The sequence below is a fragment of the Rosa rugosa genome, chromosome 7 (genome assembly GCF_958449725.1).
Source record: "Rosa rugosa chromosome 7, drRosRugo1.1, whole genome shotgun sequence".
Lineage (NCBI taxonomy): Eukaryota > Viridiplantae > Streptophyta > Magnoliopsida > Rosales > Rosaceae > Rosa > Rosa rugosa.
Window position 1 is genome coordinate 1,293,868 of NC_084826.1, and position 16,528 is coordinate 1,310,395.

The 16,528-nt window shown below is 39.4% G+C and overlaps 1 protein-coding gene and 1 non-coding gene across 2 annotated transcripts; one reads left to right on the top strand and one right to left on the bottom strand.

Moving 5' to 3' along the window:
• The first annotated feature begins 9,548 nt into the window (after positions 1–9,548).
• On the top strand, positions 9,549–9,621 carry TRNAR-ACG (transfer RNA arginine (anticodon ACG)). The gene has a single exon. It is a non-coding gene; the product is annotated as a tRNA-Arg (tRNA).
• A 215-nt stretch (positions 9,622–9,836) lies between these two features.
• On the bottom strand, positions 9,837–12,468 carry LOC133719906 (GDSL esterase/lipase LTL1-like). Its single transcript, XM_062146095.1, has 4 exons — positions 12,146–12,468; positions 11,907–12,034; positions 11,399–11,641; positions 9,837–10,488 (listed from the first exon to the last, which is right to left on the bottom strand). Exons 1-4 carry the CDS (start codon positions 12,381–12,383, stop codon positions 10,000–10,002), a joined length of 1,098 nt encoding a protein of 365 aa, XP_062002079.1. The 5' UTR covers positions 12,384–12,468; the 3' UTR covers positions 9,837–9,999.
• Between the last annotated feature and the right edge of the window lie 4,060 nt (positions 12,469–16,528).

A 16,528-nucleotide genomic window follows, 5' to 3' on the forward strand; every position in this document is an offset into this window, starting at 1 on the left:
AAGAAGATAGGGTCTTATATAAAGGTACTAAGGTAGGGGTTTTGTCAGATGGAGTAAAACAACGCCGGCCCACTTGAATAAAATAAGCAAGCTATGATGCGTGGATGTGTTTATGGCAGCACCAAAAGTTATATCTCTGATGATAGCTGTGTACAATACTACATACATATGTCTAAATATATGTTCCGGCGGTATATTTTTTTTTTTCAGTGGTCTATTGTCTGGTTTAGTTATTTGGTTTTAGTCTAATAAGTCCCTACTCTTTCGAGCTAGAGTGTGGGGGACTTGTTATTGTAGTTGAGGCTTGTCACTCCCAGGGATTCAATTTACTCTTAGTACCTTTTTGTGGTCAAAGTAATGGGGAAGATCTCTTGTATACATGGTCTGACTATGAGGATGTACTTTGAATCCTGGGTCAATGTGGATGAAGTGCCAGTGATATGGCGTTATTTCTAGGGACTACATGTTTTACTCTTGGTGTTTGTTGTCAATGTGGTGGTGACTTTCTCTTGCACACGGTCTGGTTGGTTTGGGACACGGTGTTGATGAAGGGGAAGTGACTGTTTGTAATATTAGATGCAAGGATTTATCGTGACTCTCAGAATTGGTCTTATTTTGTAGCCCGAGTTGAGGGGCAATTAGTGTGGTTAGAGCTTAGGCCTGCTTGGCTCATGAATGTCATTGTGGATGACGGACCCGTAACTAAGGTTGTTCTTATGGAGGAGAGTGGGGAGCTTTTGTCCACCACCGGTCATTCCCGTCGTATGTAATATTGTTACTTTAGAATAAAAGGTTTTATTCATTCTCAAAAAAAAACAAAAAACAAAAAACCATAAGAGTAGTAGAGGATCCTGGTTGCTCTCTGTCTAAGATGTTTCTGCTGTTGTATTTGCTTTCTTTGCTTGCCCTTGTGCCTTAATGAAGTTTCATTTCAGACCAAAAAAAAAAACAGTAGAGGATCCGGGATTCCGGGTTCCATTTTTGGTTTTAGTGTTCTTGTTTATCGATCAGCACCCAAAATCTATATGGAACAGCTACCTTTCTACATATCTGCAGCATATCTCTGCATATCCTGATACCCCATATTTCCCAAACACAACATAATGAGCCTTTTTTTTTTGTTTTTTCCAGCAATTACTTCAACCTAAAATGTCTCATTATTTAGTCAATAAAGTTTGTGGAAGTTTGATTGCAAACCAACTACTCTTACAGCTTTTAAATTTGCTAGCTGCTATTCCTTCTCTAAGATTTATGGTTCCGAATATTTAGTTGCCTTGATTGGAATGATTACAGAAACAATGGAACACCAGCTGAGTAAAATTCAAAAGCATGGCTGTGCTTGCTTAATATCAGGGAGAAAATACTTTGGGGGTCGACTAAGCAGAAAATAGTTATAGTACCAAGCTAGCATTGATTTTGGGGGACCAAGCAAATTTATACATCTTCAAAATTATTATAGGACCAGTAGTACTAGATCCATAGTAATAGTACAAATGGGTTGTAGGTGCCTTTATATATAACCAACTACTAGGCAACAATATTATTCCGTACGAATTAAATTGAATTAGCTAGCTGGAAAAAACAGTTTTGAATGTTCAAGCAACAAGCTAGCTTCATTAGCTCACTCAGCTGAATTTGGAGGCTTTTTAATTTTCACAACGCTATAGCATGCATGGATTTGATTTGAAAGTACTCATGTTCTTTAATTGGTCACCGCAGCTGGTAGCCTTTAGCTTCATATGATATGATAATTACCCATTATTATTTAATTAAGAGAAGCAGAATTAGCTCTGATTAATTTATAGGGCTGCGGCTGCATTAACTTGTCTTGGTAGGCATTGATAAGAGTTTTCAAAGCCGGTCTCATTAGGTTCAACTGCAATATTGTAGGTCATAAGCTGTATTGGATCTATATACGGGATTTAGGGTTTAAGGTTGATCTGATGATCCCTTAATACATTGGAGGCGATATTTCTAATTAATTAGTAATATAATTTTATGTTAAAAAATAAATCGTTTCAGGGTTTAGGGTTTTATGATCCAGATAGCTAGCTTGAAGGAGATTATTATTGCTAATATCATTGTTGTACTTCATTTCTTGGAAGAGGGAACATAGATCATAGAGCATATATAGTATCTATGCAACATATTTGGAGGCTAAGTTAATGGAAATTTATTTGGAGGCTCTGATGGCTTCACAATCAACTGATCGACATCATCAGTACTTGCTGGACCACAACAATTTATTTGGATCCAATTTACTTCAACAAAGTTCATACAGTGAACTTAATTATAATGATTATATGCTCAGCTGTATAAACTATTTTTTTTTTTATGAAAAGAGATCAGCCCATATATTCAGCAAGCAGTACAAAAACGAAACACCCTATGGGGTCGACAGAAAAAATCGTTCATTAAGGAACCCTAAAACCTATTCTGAAACAAGAATAAGACCCAGGAAATCCCTAGTATACCCACCTTTTAGAAAGTCCACGCACCATTATTTCAAACAAAAACCTAGAAACTCCTAAGCAAGTAAATTAAAATGATCCTCAGAGCAACTGGTTTTTGCGACCTATGAAAATTTAAGCAATAATGGAAGTAAAGGGTGAATCTTCACCCTCCACCTTCAATTCTAGAAAAGCCCAGGCCCTAGAAAATAGAGCCCAGCCCATAATCCAAAAGTAAGCCCAGATGGCCCAAAAGCTGAGATCTGCTCCCCCTATACAGGATTCTAGGCCACCACCGCCACCAGTCCATGCTGCTATCATTCGGCTGCTCAGGCCACCAACAAGGAAGCCACCGTGACCATCCTTGTCTGCCATCACCACCGTGCAAGGCGCTGCTGTATCACCTAGATCAAAGCGCTCCCAGATCTGTTCCCATTGCAGGCCGCCACGACCAACCCTACCCCTGTTGCCAAGGTCGCCATCACCCGCCGAACAAACCAGGTCACCAGCACCTTTTCCAGTACCCCCGTCCATTGACAAAACCATAGGTCGTCGCCCCAATCTCGATCCCACCAGAAACCGGACGCCAGCAACAACCCAAGCTCGATAGTCTTCGTCGATTTCAAGAGTAAAACCGACCTCGAAGCCATCATCCAGCCCAATCAATGTCAGATTTCTTCGCTGCCCAATAGCAATATCGATCACAGAGAAGGGGAAGAAGAAAATCCCCACCCCCGTAGTCAGAGATTCACCGTCGCTGGCCATTTTGTTGAAAACGGCAGCTTTCGAGTAAACCCTAGAGAGAGTTTTCTAGGTCATACTAATTATTTTTCAGCTGTATGAACCATTAACTCTTAATTATCCAATTAGTTTCTGGCTCATCATGATTTATTAGGGTTTTCTTTTTCTCACAAGATTGGAAATTCATGTACACAATCAATTAAGTATGCCACTTAAGTAGTTGCCCTTCATATATATCTTGTGTGGGGGAGAAAATATCTGGCCTAACTACCCATTACAAAATTGGGTTGTTTGTGCAGATTGTGTTTAGACCTCAGTTGGGCTAGGTCTTTCATTTTCTCCTACATTTATATGTTGGGTTTGGATTACAGATTTTCTTGTGCGTTAATGGGTAGTTTTAATTTGTTTCGAATTTAGTTAAGAAGAACAGAGATTTGGGATTCTCTGATATATAATTTACATTCTCCAAGATACATCAAGACCTATTAGGAAACTAATTACAATAGAATAATCCTAATAATATACAATATTCATGAACTTAATTACATGGCATGACTCACTCCCCCTCAAGTTGGTGCATACAGATCACGGATGCCTAACTTGTCAAGTGAGTCACAGAAGGCTTTACTCGAGAGAGCCTTTGTAAAAATATCCGCCAACTGTTCTTCAGTAGGAACGAACGGGAACATAATGATCTGTCCATCCAGCTTCTCTTTAATGAAGTGTCGATCTACCTCCACATGCTTCGTGCGATCATGTTGAACTGGATTGTGAGCAATATCAATTGCAGCCTTATTATCACAATAAAGTGGCATAGCCTTTTTCTGCCTAAACCCCAAATCCCTCAACAAATTTCTCAACCACAACATCTCACACAATCCTCGGGCCATTCCTCTATACTCTGCTTCTGCACTAGAACGAGCCACCACCTTCTGTTTTTTGCTCTTCCAAGTAACAAGTTACTACCCACAAACATGAAGTAGCCCGAAGTAGACCTGCGATCTATAATATTACCTGCACAGTCCGCATCTGTGTACCCGGAAACATCCAAGTGACTGTGTTTTGAAAAAAGTAATCCCTTCCCTGGAGCAGACTTCAAATACCGCAAAATACGAAATACAGCATCCATATGAGTCTTACTGGGATTATGAATAAACTGACTTACCACACTAACTGCATAAGCTAAATCTGGTCTAGTGTGGGATAAATAAATCAACCGGCCAACTAACCTCTAGTATCTTGCTGTATTCATAGGTACTTAATCCAAATACTCTATTAACCGATGGTTTTGCTCAATAGGAGTATCAACAGGTTGACAGTCAAGCATACCTGTTTCTGCCAGCAAGTCGAGAACATAGTTCCTCTGACTCAACACAATACAATCCTTCCCACGAGCAACTTCAATTCCCAAGAAATATTTCAAATTACCCAAATCTTTCATCTCAAATTCAAAAGATAACTGACCTTGTAACCTTTGAATCTCCTCAAAGTCATCACCTGTCACAACCATGTCATCAACATAAATAATCAAGGCAATCACTTTACCATATCGATGTTTAAGGAACAAGGTGTGATTTGAATTGCTCTGCCGGTACCCAATTTTCTTCATGAACTTGGTGACCCTGTCAAACCAAGCTCTAGGAGACTGCTTCAAACCATAAAGAGATTTTTTTAATTTGCACACCACCTGCTCTCCAGTAGAAGTACCATATCCAGGAGGCAAATCCATATAAACCTCTTCATGCATATCACCATGCAAGAATGCATTCTTAACATCAAACTGTTGTAACAACCAATCAAGATTAGCAGCTAACGAAAGAAGTACTCGAATTGTGTTAATTTTGGCCACTGGTGCAAATGTCTCATCATAATCCACTTCATACTTCTGAGTATAGCCTTTAGCCACTAGTCTTGCCTTGTACCTGTCCACGGATCCATCCGAATTATGTTTCACGGTATACACTCACCGACAACCAACTGTCTTCTTCCCGGGTGGTAATGATACTAACTCCCACGTACAATTCTTCTCAAGAACATCAATTTCGACTGTCATTGCTTACATCCACTTCTCATCCCTCATTGCATCCTGCACTTTACTAGGGAGAGACACAGAAGATAATTGATTCACTAAGGCTACATACGGTTTAGACAGCCTATGGGTCGACACATAACTCGCAACAGGGTATTTAGCTTTTGCACTTAGAGTAGGTTCATAGTGTTTCGGAGGCTAACCACAGGTGGAACGACTAGACAGAGTTTTGGTGGGAACAATATCTGACACAGAAGAAGGAACACTAGCTGACACAGAAGGGGTATTAGATAAAAAAGGATTAGAACATACTTCGGGTGATGATTAAGCTGATGAGACCGCTGAAGGAGAGGGAGAGACAAGAGAATTGTTCAAAACGGCATTGGTGGCATCGGGAATTTCATCAGAAACAGAATCGGGAATTTCCTTTCCGGGTGATTGGTCGGACTGATCCGATCGACTGGTCGGTAGCTGGCTGCCCAAATTCTCTTCTCGGGTCGGTGGGCTGCTGTCTTCTTTTTCAAGTTCCGTTCCCAAACACTCCAGCCTTGAGAACTGGGATGTCAGTCTCACATCTTGCCCACTAAACAAATCTGCATAATAACAAGACTTCTGCCCCTGACGAGGAGTCACAGGAGGCAAAAAATAACATGCATCTTCACTGAACGTAACATCCATGGTGACATGAAACTTTTAGGATTGAGGATGATAATATTTTTAACCTTTCTGATGAGAACCATACCCCACAAACACACACTTAAGAGCTCTAGCATCCAACTTTGACCTCTGATTCTTATACAGATGAACATAAGCAATACAACCAAAGACACAACCAGGAAGGGTATTAGAATATGGAATAGAAACATAGTTAGACAGGACCTTAAGTGGGACACGACCTTGAAGAGGGGCAGACGGTAGACGATTGATTAGATGAGAAGCACACAAAACGGCCTCTCCCCAAAGATACTTAGACATGTTAGCACTAAGTAGAAGAGACCGAGCCATGTCCAGAAGATGACGATTTTTTCGTTCAGACACCTCATTTTGCTCAGGTGTCTGTGGACATGAAGTTTGATGTATTATGTCATGGTGTTGGAAATATTCATGAAAAGAATGATTGAAAAATTCACCCCCATTATCAAAATGAAAGACCTTAATATGAGCGTCATATTGAGTACGAACAAGCTTATGGAATGCTCTAAAAGCAGAGAATACAAAATTTTTGGACTTAAGTAAAACTACCCAAGATAATCGAGTAAAGTCATCAATGAATAACATAAAATATCGCATTCCAGAAAGGGTAGAATGTTTAGAAGGACCCCATACATCTGAATGAATTAACTCAAAAGGCATAGTACTAGAATGAAAACTCGAAGGATAGCTAGACCTATGACTCTTAGCCAAAGCACAAGTTTCACAATGCAGGCTAGACTAACTAACTCCCAGAAACAACGAAGGCATGGACTTCTTCATAACTCCAAAAGATGGATGACCCAAACGCCTGTGCCACAACCATAGCCCACTCAATCTATCAGAATTCAATGTCAGGGCGAAAGGCTATTCCGGTGCTTATGTTGGCTTTGCGTACATGCAATCTAAGTGAAACAGTCTCCCCCTCAGGTCTCCCTTGCCCATGATCACCCTGGTGCACAGATTCTGAAAAATAACATACATTGGATAAAAGGTTACAGAGCACTTATTTTGTGATCCCAACTTGGATACAGACAAAAGATGATGAGACAATGAAGGTACATAAAGCACATCATGCAATATAATGGATGGTGTAACCTTGAAAATACTTGGATGATACGGTTTTCTAGGTTTTGGGGATTGACAGACAAGTTGCAATCCTTACTTGGCAGAAATCAAAAAATTCACACAGAAAACACAATTTTGGTTACGCAGTGAAAACCTCAATTTTGAGACTAAAAACACTGCGGGGCTCTTACTCTTGAGAATCCAAATAAAATCAATCAACTTATTGATGAATCAATCAACTTATTGATGAAGGATATAGTTCTTTACAAACACATATAACTCTCTACGCGGCTACAATCTCTAGACTCACTAGAGAGGTTCTTGTATTGAATCTTGACCTTCTTCTTCACTTGAACGATCTGCAAATATCTCTCCACTTGCACCACCAATCTTCTCTACTGATCTCGAGAGAATCAATGCATGTATATGAATGAACAATGAAACACTTAGACACGGAACAAGTGTTTCATGGACTCCTAATGAACTCTTTCTAAGCAAGCAAGACACACAATAATTCTTGCATCAAAATCCCTACACAAACAACGCAGCTTTTTTAAATATATTGAGGAGAAAATAAATTCTCAACAATTAAGACTTAACCCTAATTGGACTTCTACTAGGAAAGATCTTTTAATAAAAGATATCCAATTAAAATAAACAAATCCTAAATCACCTAGGACTTCAAAAGCACGATTTTATCAGTTGGAAAATATCTTTGTAAAATAAAATCTAAAAACCAAAAGATACTTTCCAAAATTGGACTCCTAAAAACGTAGGGTTGACTAGGACATATTGCAATCCCGTGCTTATGCATGAGATACAATTACCTGAAATTCTCTGAGATCAGTTTTGATGAACTTTGTAGGCTTCTTCAGTGCTTTGTATAGGGATGCCAACACATCAAGTGTAAATCTTATACCTACAAACCTAAACAGACCCAATAGCTAAGACTAGAAAAGACACACCATTCGCATTAGAGACATGGGATATAGAAGGATATGACATAGACATAAAGAAGGACTTATCATAGGTCATATGGTCAGACGCACCAGAATCAATTATCCATGTATCACTACCAGTAAAGTCAGAAACATGTAAAGCAACACCAATTTTACCTCGAGTTAAGGAAACATTACCCTTTGAGGGATCTTGCCCTGCAATACTGTAGAAGTCAGGTTCTGGCACCAATTGGACTGCTGCTTTGCCTCTTTGACCACCACCACGTCTTCCAGTATTATTGCATCCTCTCCAACCAGAGTTGTTGTAATTAAACCTTCATAGCTTAGGACATTGATTCTTGAAATGACCAACTTCATTTCAATAGTTGCAAGTCATTTGGTTATAATTCTGATTCTGCTGATATCCCTGATTCCGTGGTTGATACTAACTCTGAGATCGAACTAGGATAGAATTCCCAATCTGAGGTTGAGGTGGAGGTGCAGCATGGATTGCTAACCCAAAGATTTCAGTATGAAGGTTTTGAGCGGCAACCTTATTACCTTAATCTCTTCGGATATAGGCAAACGCTTGTTCCAATGTAGGTGGAGTTACAAGACGCGATAACTCATTCTTTGCCCCTTTAAAGTGAGAACTCGGACGACGCCGTCGGAATCAAAACGAAATCAAGCCGGACGCAGATCCCAACCCTGCGGCGACGACACCGACTGCAGATCCCAAACCCCAGAACCCGGACGACATCCCGCTCATAATCGAAACGCGAGAACTCGGCGGTGACAACGTTGCGGTTGCTGTAAGGGTTAATTGACTTCTCCGACGGGTCAGTTTTGGTCTTGCTTGACTGTCAGTGAAGGAACGGCGAATAGAGAGAGAGAGAGAGAGAGAGAGAATTTTGTAATTTATTAATTAATGTCACTTGCATTTAAATTGGGTAGATGGGAGTAAAAAACTCTTAGTGGAGCAAGTGGGCAATTTTTTGGTTAAAATTGGGTAAGTGGTCACAACCCCTTTGAGTTGTTCTTTTTCTTTCTTTCTCGTAGTGGAATATAAAAAATTATTAGAAAACTAATCTTAAAAAATTATTCTTTGACAAATGATGAAATCAACTTGTAGAAACAAAAGAACCAATTTACGACTTGCAGAAGCAAAAGAACTAATTCAACAAGAAGAACCAAGGCAAGAGAATCAATCGACCAAAAGAACCAATTCAACCAAATCAAAAAGGACCAAAGCAAAAGAACCCTATATTCGCAGCGGAAAGAACAAACCGAGTCCGAATGGATCTCAGCTCTGATACCAAGTCAAGAAGAACAAAGGAACATAAAATTTGGGATTTTCTGATATATAATTTACCTTCTTCAAGAACGGAGTATATAAATAAGATACACCAAGACCTATTAGGAAACTAATTACAATAGAAAAATCCTAATAATATACAATATTCACGATCCTAATTACATGGCATGACTCACACCAACAAATTGCACCCAAATTATTCTTCATCACACAAATCCAGTTTCATAACAGAATAAAACTAGAAGCGGCTCATTTTTCTTGCAAGCAAAGAAAACTTTATTAAGTTTAAAGTTTAAGGAGCACTAAACTAACAAGTTGACTCTGTGGCCCAATGGATAAGGCGCTGGTCTACGAAACCAGAGATTCTGGGTTCGATCCCCAGCAGAGTCGATATTTTTAATCCAGTCCTCTGTGATTTGTAACCATCACCTTTGTTGTTTTTTTTATTTTAATAATTCATCAACTATTTGATCGATGTAATAGAAAAGGATAAATTTTTCTTTTGATCAAGAGTGATTAATCAAATTAGCTTCCTTTCAAAAAGAGCTGGGTAGTGATACTGTATTCATAAGAATGAGAGAGACAAATTAAAGAGCTAGCTTGGATTTGATTAGCAAACCAATTATTTGTTATATAACTTCCAATAATACAGTTTCCATGACATATGTAATATAATGACATGCATTACAAGTAACAAAGATACATAGATTGGAAATACTATGAATTCATCATAACCATGCAAAACCCTTGCCTTTAGCTATAGTTGCACTAAGTCCTAGAGTTGTCCAAGGCCAACATAGTACTGAGGTTCATGGGGTGCATGTACTCTTCGGTCCCGGTCAGGATTTGCTGCACAATGATCCTATTAGCCTTCTCCGAAGGATGGAACGGATCCCAAAACGCGTACAAGTCTCGGTTCGGGCACAGGTTCGAAAGGGGTGTGCATAGTCCGATCCCATTGTAAGGTCCTTGGCCACAACAGGCTATCTTTGATGTTACAAACCCGTAGGCGCCGGGGTTACTAACGAAATCCATGTGCATTTGGTAGGCGTTTGCGGCAATGAAGACGTTGGACCCGAGATCGCTGTTGAGCGAGCTGATCATTTGGACTAGCTGCGGGTTGAAGAGCGAGGCAGCGCGTTGGAGCTCGACGGAGCACTCCCCGTTTCGGCTATGCATGGCAAGCTCGGCGGGGACACAGCCTAGTGGTCCTGTGCCTGTGACCAGGACTTGACGGGCTCCCAGTTCGTACAGCCTCTGCATTGTGAAAGTAACATGAAGTCAAGTCGATGAGTCGATCATATGGTTCATGTCGTACTTAATATATGTACATAAGAGTCACAGATTGCATGCTACCAGCAAGTGAAAGACAATTAATTAGAGGCCGGCTACAAAAGAAATGAGAGCATTGACTTATGACCCTATTCTCAAATGCATGTTCAGAGTTTTTAGAATGTAGTGGCGATGCTTATCATTAAATTACCTGTAGGGGTAATACGTCTGTAAAAATATATCGAATTAAGTACAAGAGGAATGTAAAGTAAATTAATTGAAATTAATTGAAACAAGATGTTAGATGAATTACCTTAAAAAATTCATGATTGAGAATAATAATTAGGTCTCGAACTATACCTCAATGTACATAAGAGTCACAGAGATGTTATCTATCGATCATTGCATTAGCACCATTGAGGTATAGTTCGAGACCTCCGATCTCATTCCTATTTTCTTGTTATAAGCATGAATCTTAATTAATTTGCATGTTAGTTCATTTTCTAATCATTTAATAATGGTCCGATTGCTTGTTGATCTAAGAGACTAAAGATCATGAACATCCCTACTAATTAATGTTTTGGACCCAAATTAAAACAGCTTTAAGGCAAGCAGATATAACCATAAGTGCAATTGACCAAAGGCATGAACGAACATTCTTTGGTCGCTGGTCTCACCAACCAAAACATATCTTTCATAATTGCTTGCTCCCCCTTCAGTCACATCACCATTACTACTCACCCTATCCTAGCTACCTTCCTGTCACCAGTTCTCAAGACATTTATGGATATGAATATTGTAGCTCAAATAAGTAAAAGGGTTGTTGAAAAAATTAAGTGAGTTGTAATAATGCAGCTGCAGCAAAGAATAGATCTATTGGTACTTGGCTACTTACGTTGAGGATTTTGCGATACTCAGAGATGAGGTAGACGACGTAGTCTGGGAGAGAGTATTGGCGAGACCTAGCAGAGTAGGGAACCAAGTAGTAGTTGTTCACAAAGTCATTTCCACCAAGGGTTATAAGGACCAGGGCTCCGTTCACAAGGCTTTGAGTCTGATCAGGTCCGATTAGGGCACTCACCCTTGTCTGGTATTGTTCGAAGTACTCCAGTTGCTTGGTGATTCTGATTATGTTAAGCTGCCAAATGATGTAGCAAACACATATATATTTAGTCATATATTACTGAAAACACAAAAGAAAGTATGAGTTTCGGTGTGTAGTGATGTAGTGTATCATTTCACGCAAATATTGTTCATGTTTAATTTTTAGACATATATATATGTACACTAAAGGCCTAAACTCGGAAATATGTATCGAACCCTATATCTATGTTGCCACGTGTTTTATTTTAATAAGGTATTAGATGAAAAAAAGACTTTCCGGAGTACTAAGATGTACTTACAAACTGGAATCCAGTGTCATTGAGGATTCCAATCCCAGCAGAAGCAAAGTTGGCACCAACAAGTAGGTTTTGTCCAGTGAGGTGAGGACTCAAGTATGGCAATGTGGGTTCTGACCCAATTGACTCACCTGAAAATATGCAAGACCAAAGTAATGAACACTCACAATCTTCTAAAATCTAGCTAGTGCTATCTGCATGAGAAATCACAATAAGGACAGCGTAAAATGTAAAAAACATACTGATGAGGTCTGGTATGTTGAGGCCATTAGAAAACCGTCCGGTTGGTATGTGAGTCGGGTAGTCGATCCCATAAGGGTACGAGTCGGCCCGGGCAGTGGTGACCAAGTAGTCATTGTTGCCATTGTCCACCAGCGAATCTCCGAAAACAAAGAATGCTCGTGCCTCGGCTTGACGACCAGCACAAGCAACCAGCAGGACCAAAGCAACCCAAAAAGCCAACATTGTGTTTGTATGCATTATGAAAAACCTGGTTGCAAGAAACTCGAAAACCACTTGTTTCTTGCACAGTTAGCTTTGCTCCACTGGTTAGTGAAGTGAAGGAAGGGCTAGGTATATATATATTGCTCGTGCTTCAAGTGTCTGGCATGGTATTAATGGCATCTAGGTTAACAAAATTGGGCCACCATATTTACAGAAGCTGATAGTTCTGTTCTGGCAGTTGCTGCATTACAGATCCACTATGACCTAAATTGACAACTTCCTTTGTATTTTGTTAATACCTGCATTGGAAATTTTGATATAGGTGATTTGACAATCTACTAGCTTTTCAAATTTGCATGGAGTGAAAAAGGAGGTGAAAAATTTGAAGTCTGATATAGACTCTTCAGCTTTGCTACCTACTTGTTACAGCTTTGAAAAAACCAACTAATTTTTTTAGCCCTAGTGATAGTGGTTCTTAGGAAAATTCTACAATGTGTTAACGTATTTACCCGTGGTTTCTATATATGTCACAGATATAAAACAAAGTTCCGAAGCATAAATGATCATCATGATATCATTTTTCATTCAGTAATAACTCTTCATCTCTGTGAGCTGTTGTATCATGAACAACCAACTTGCATGTCACAGATATCATTTTTCTTCTCTATAACACACACACAAACACATATATGTATACGCATATTTATATCTTATATATATTTTTTCATTTTTTTTTATCTTTCCTTGGTTGAACGGCTGGAATGTGTTAAGCTAGCACTTCACCAAAGTTCATGATCCGGGCTAGTATTTGATTACTGTAATTAGCTTGATAAAACTAGTGCTCCTTTTATTAGTTTATATTAGTTCATGGAACGGAAATAATTCAATCTCTGAGGGGAAAGAAAAACATGCAGCAGTTTTTTATTAATTTTTTTTGTTTTTTATCCGAGCTTGCATGCCAAACACGCAATGGTGTGCTTCTGTTCCCATTCCAGATCCTCTAATCCGCGAGCCAAGAGAAGAGTATTTAAGCATAATATACAAGGGAAACATGCATGGCACATGCCTGAACTAATAACTGGGAAACAATTTAATGATCTGGCAGTGGCTTGTAGCAGTACCCATGCAGAAACAGATGCATATATACTGGCCAGTCTCTGAGTATGTTCAATAATGTAATGCTTGTTAGGTTTATTGACTGAGATTTGCTATAATAAGAAGTCTAATTATCTAAGCAAATACACATTCAAGCTATTAATTAGGAAGTTGTCTGATGCATTTTTAGCTTTGCCGTGCAGTAAAGGTATGATGGACATATACTGGACACGCAAGAGGGGACAGACTAAAGGCAAAAGATAAAATGATAAATAGGCCATGTGGTCAAAATAAATAAGGTGGGGTGAGATTCAACAACTTTTAGAGGTTCTTCGTCTACCACCTCACTGTACATTCAATTGACTTTATTTATGGGAAAGTTTTATATGCAACTTATTTAGACAAGCTGAGGAGATCTCACCAAAACCCCCAAAATGCTTTGTTTGTAATAAAAGCCTTCAATTCCAGATCATTCACATGTCACCAACATTACAGTAATAGAAGGCCCCTCATGAAGGTTTATGGACTGTGATATATTTTTCATTTGTTGGTATTAATCTTTTGATACAATCACCTTTCACTCTAGATACAAATGGCTATCACCCTAGATAGAAAAGTGTTTTACTCTTGATACAAACGTGTTTCTCTAGATACAAACCCGTTGCACTAGAAGTAGTGATACTCTTAAAGTCTTAATCCCTTCTATATGTTAGAACATTGTTCTTGGTCAATATGCAGTAGTAGCTAGTCATTAAGACGTACTGTCTCAAAATCACAACAGCAAGAAAAGAAAAGCAGAACCCCCATTTTGTTTTTTCGAGTGAAATTTTCAATTTGCCAAAGCATTAAACTCTCATGCAGCTCCTGCAAAACCACACCTACACACTTACTCATTCCCACAGACCAAGAATGATGCTGGATAAGAAAATAATATTTAAGAAGATCAAAGCCTGGAGATTTTTATGTGCAGCCATGCACAGCTAGTGTGCAATAAGTTTGGTGCTAAAAAATTTATAACAGATATACTCGGATTATTATATTTAGAAACTTAAGAGCAAATAATAATCAAATCATTCTGAAAAAAGGTTCTCACAGAGTTAATTTTTGTTTTATAAGTTATGTGATACTATATGATGAAATAAGGTTATGAGTTGGTATATAGAAGATTGAATACGATGCCAGCTTCTTCTACAACAAATACTTCACATGGCATAGCTGAATTAGACCAGTAGCCAACTGTACAAGAAACAGACATCTCGATCTCCCACAGATCCCCTGATTGGTATGATGACCATAAAGTTAGAAGCCAATCTTTTCAGGCAAATAAATTCTCACAAAGTACAAAAGGTGGGTTGGTGATGTAGGACGAGAATGAGCCTGATTTAGTCGAAAAACTAGAAAAATAAAAAAGCGGCGTGGAATCAAGAAGAGTGATTGGAAAATAGGTAATTCACGCATAATGAGATTACTAGCCGCTGCAATATCCAAGAAAATTTGGTTTTGGACTTTTCAGGTTTCTCGTGCGAAAAGTTAGATTCTGGATTGTGAATCAGATTTGAATAAAATTTGGCCAGAATGCCAATTTGAGACGCATGATACATTTCTAGAATGGGAACGACGAAATCTTCAAGACTCACTTTAGTGAGCCCTAACGGATTTAGGCCAAAATATGTCGTTTTAATTATCCGATTCGGGATTTAATATTTTTAGGCTAGTTTTACATTTGTTTTAGAATTCTTTTATGGGTCCTTGACCAAAAGCCCCAAAATGAGCCAAAGTTATCTCACTTACCCCAACAATAGATTTTTATTCCCACTAACCCAATTTAAAGAGAAATGACAACTTTGCCCTTCACCTAATTAAAAAACTACATGATGCCATTGTCCTCTCTCCTCTCTATCCACACTGCCAGCAACCCCTCTCTCTCCTCTCTCTCTCTCCGGCACGATTCCTGTCTCTCTCAGCGTCGCTCCACTGTCGACGACGTTGTCACCGGAGAAGTTGCCTACAACGACAGCGACGGCGACAAGACCCTCAAATGCAGATCGTCACCACCGCTACGCGATCTCGTGAAGATCGTTGATGGTCCCGGAAAGCAGAGCGTCCGATGACGATGTCGTAGTCCGTGATCGGCTGCGTCGTAGGGATCTGGTGCTCCTTGTCGTCGCCGATCACCCCCTCCTCGTCTTCGTCGTCTTCAGCCCATGAGTCAAACGATAGGTCTGCTGCATCAGGTCTGCGATTTTGTCTTCGCCGACTGGCGCGTCGGGAGTCGGCGTTGCCATGTTTTTTATGATTCTTTGAATCAGAAATTGTGTGTCGTTGATGGTTTGGTTTCGATTCGTCTGCATTGACCACGGAGGAGTCTGAGGTGCCGGAGTCTTCTCGGAGCTTCTCAGCCTCCAAAGCTCTGGCCTTTTCATCATAATTGGATTGATCAACGGTAGAGCTAATGTGTATCAAAAAAAAAAAAAACCGGTAGAGTTGTAAAGACCAGTTTTAGGGATTGGAGGAAGAAAGATGAGGTAGCAAAAATGGCATGAGAAACTGGTTCCAGAAAGTGAAGGCTTCATTCTCAAACAACAAAAAAAAAAAAAAAAAAAAAAAAAAGGTGAAGGCTAAACAGAGAGATATGTGAAGGAAAGAGGGCAGAAGGTCCAGAAGGAAAGAAAAAAGAAAAAAAAAAATTATTAGTGGACAATAGACATGTATTGCCCTTCAATAGACGTCTGATAAAAGTCTATTGGGGGGTAATACATGTCTATTGGGGGGCAATAGACGCTTTAAATTGATGTAATCTCTCATTTTTTTTCTTTAATCAAAGTTTTATTTGTGTAATTTTAGGAAGATTAATTCTCATTTCGGTAATCAAAACGTCTATTAGGGGGCAATAGACGTCTATTGGGGGGCAATACATGGCTGATAAACGTCTATTGGGGGGCAATACATGGCTGATAGTCGTCTATTGGCCCCCAATAGACGTCTATTAGGGGGCAATAGACGTCTATTAGGGGGCAAAAAAACTTTCCGGTGGGCGGCAGCCGGTGACCGGAATCCGAAAGTTGGCCGGATTCCGGCGGCCGGTG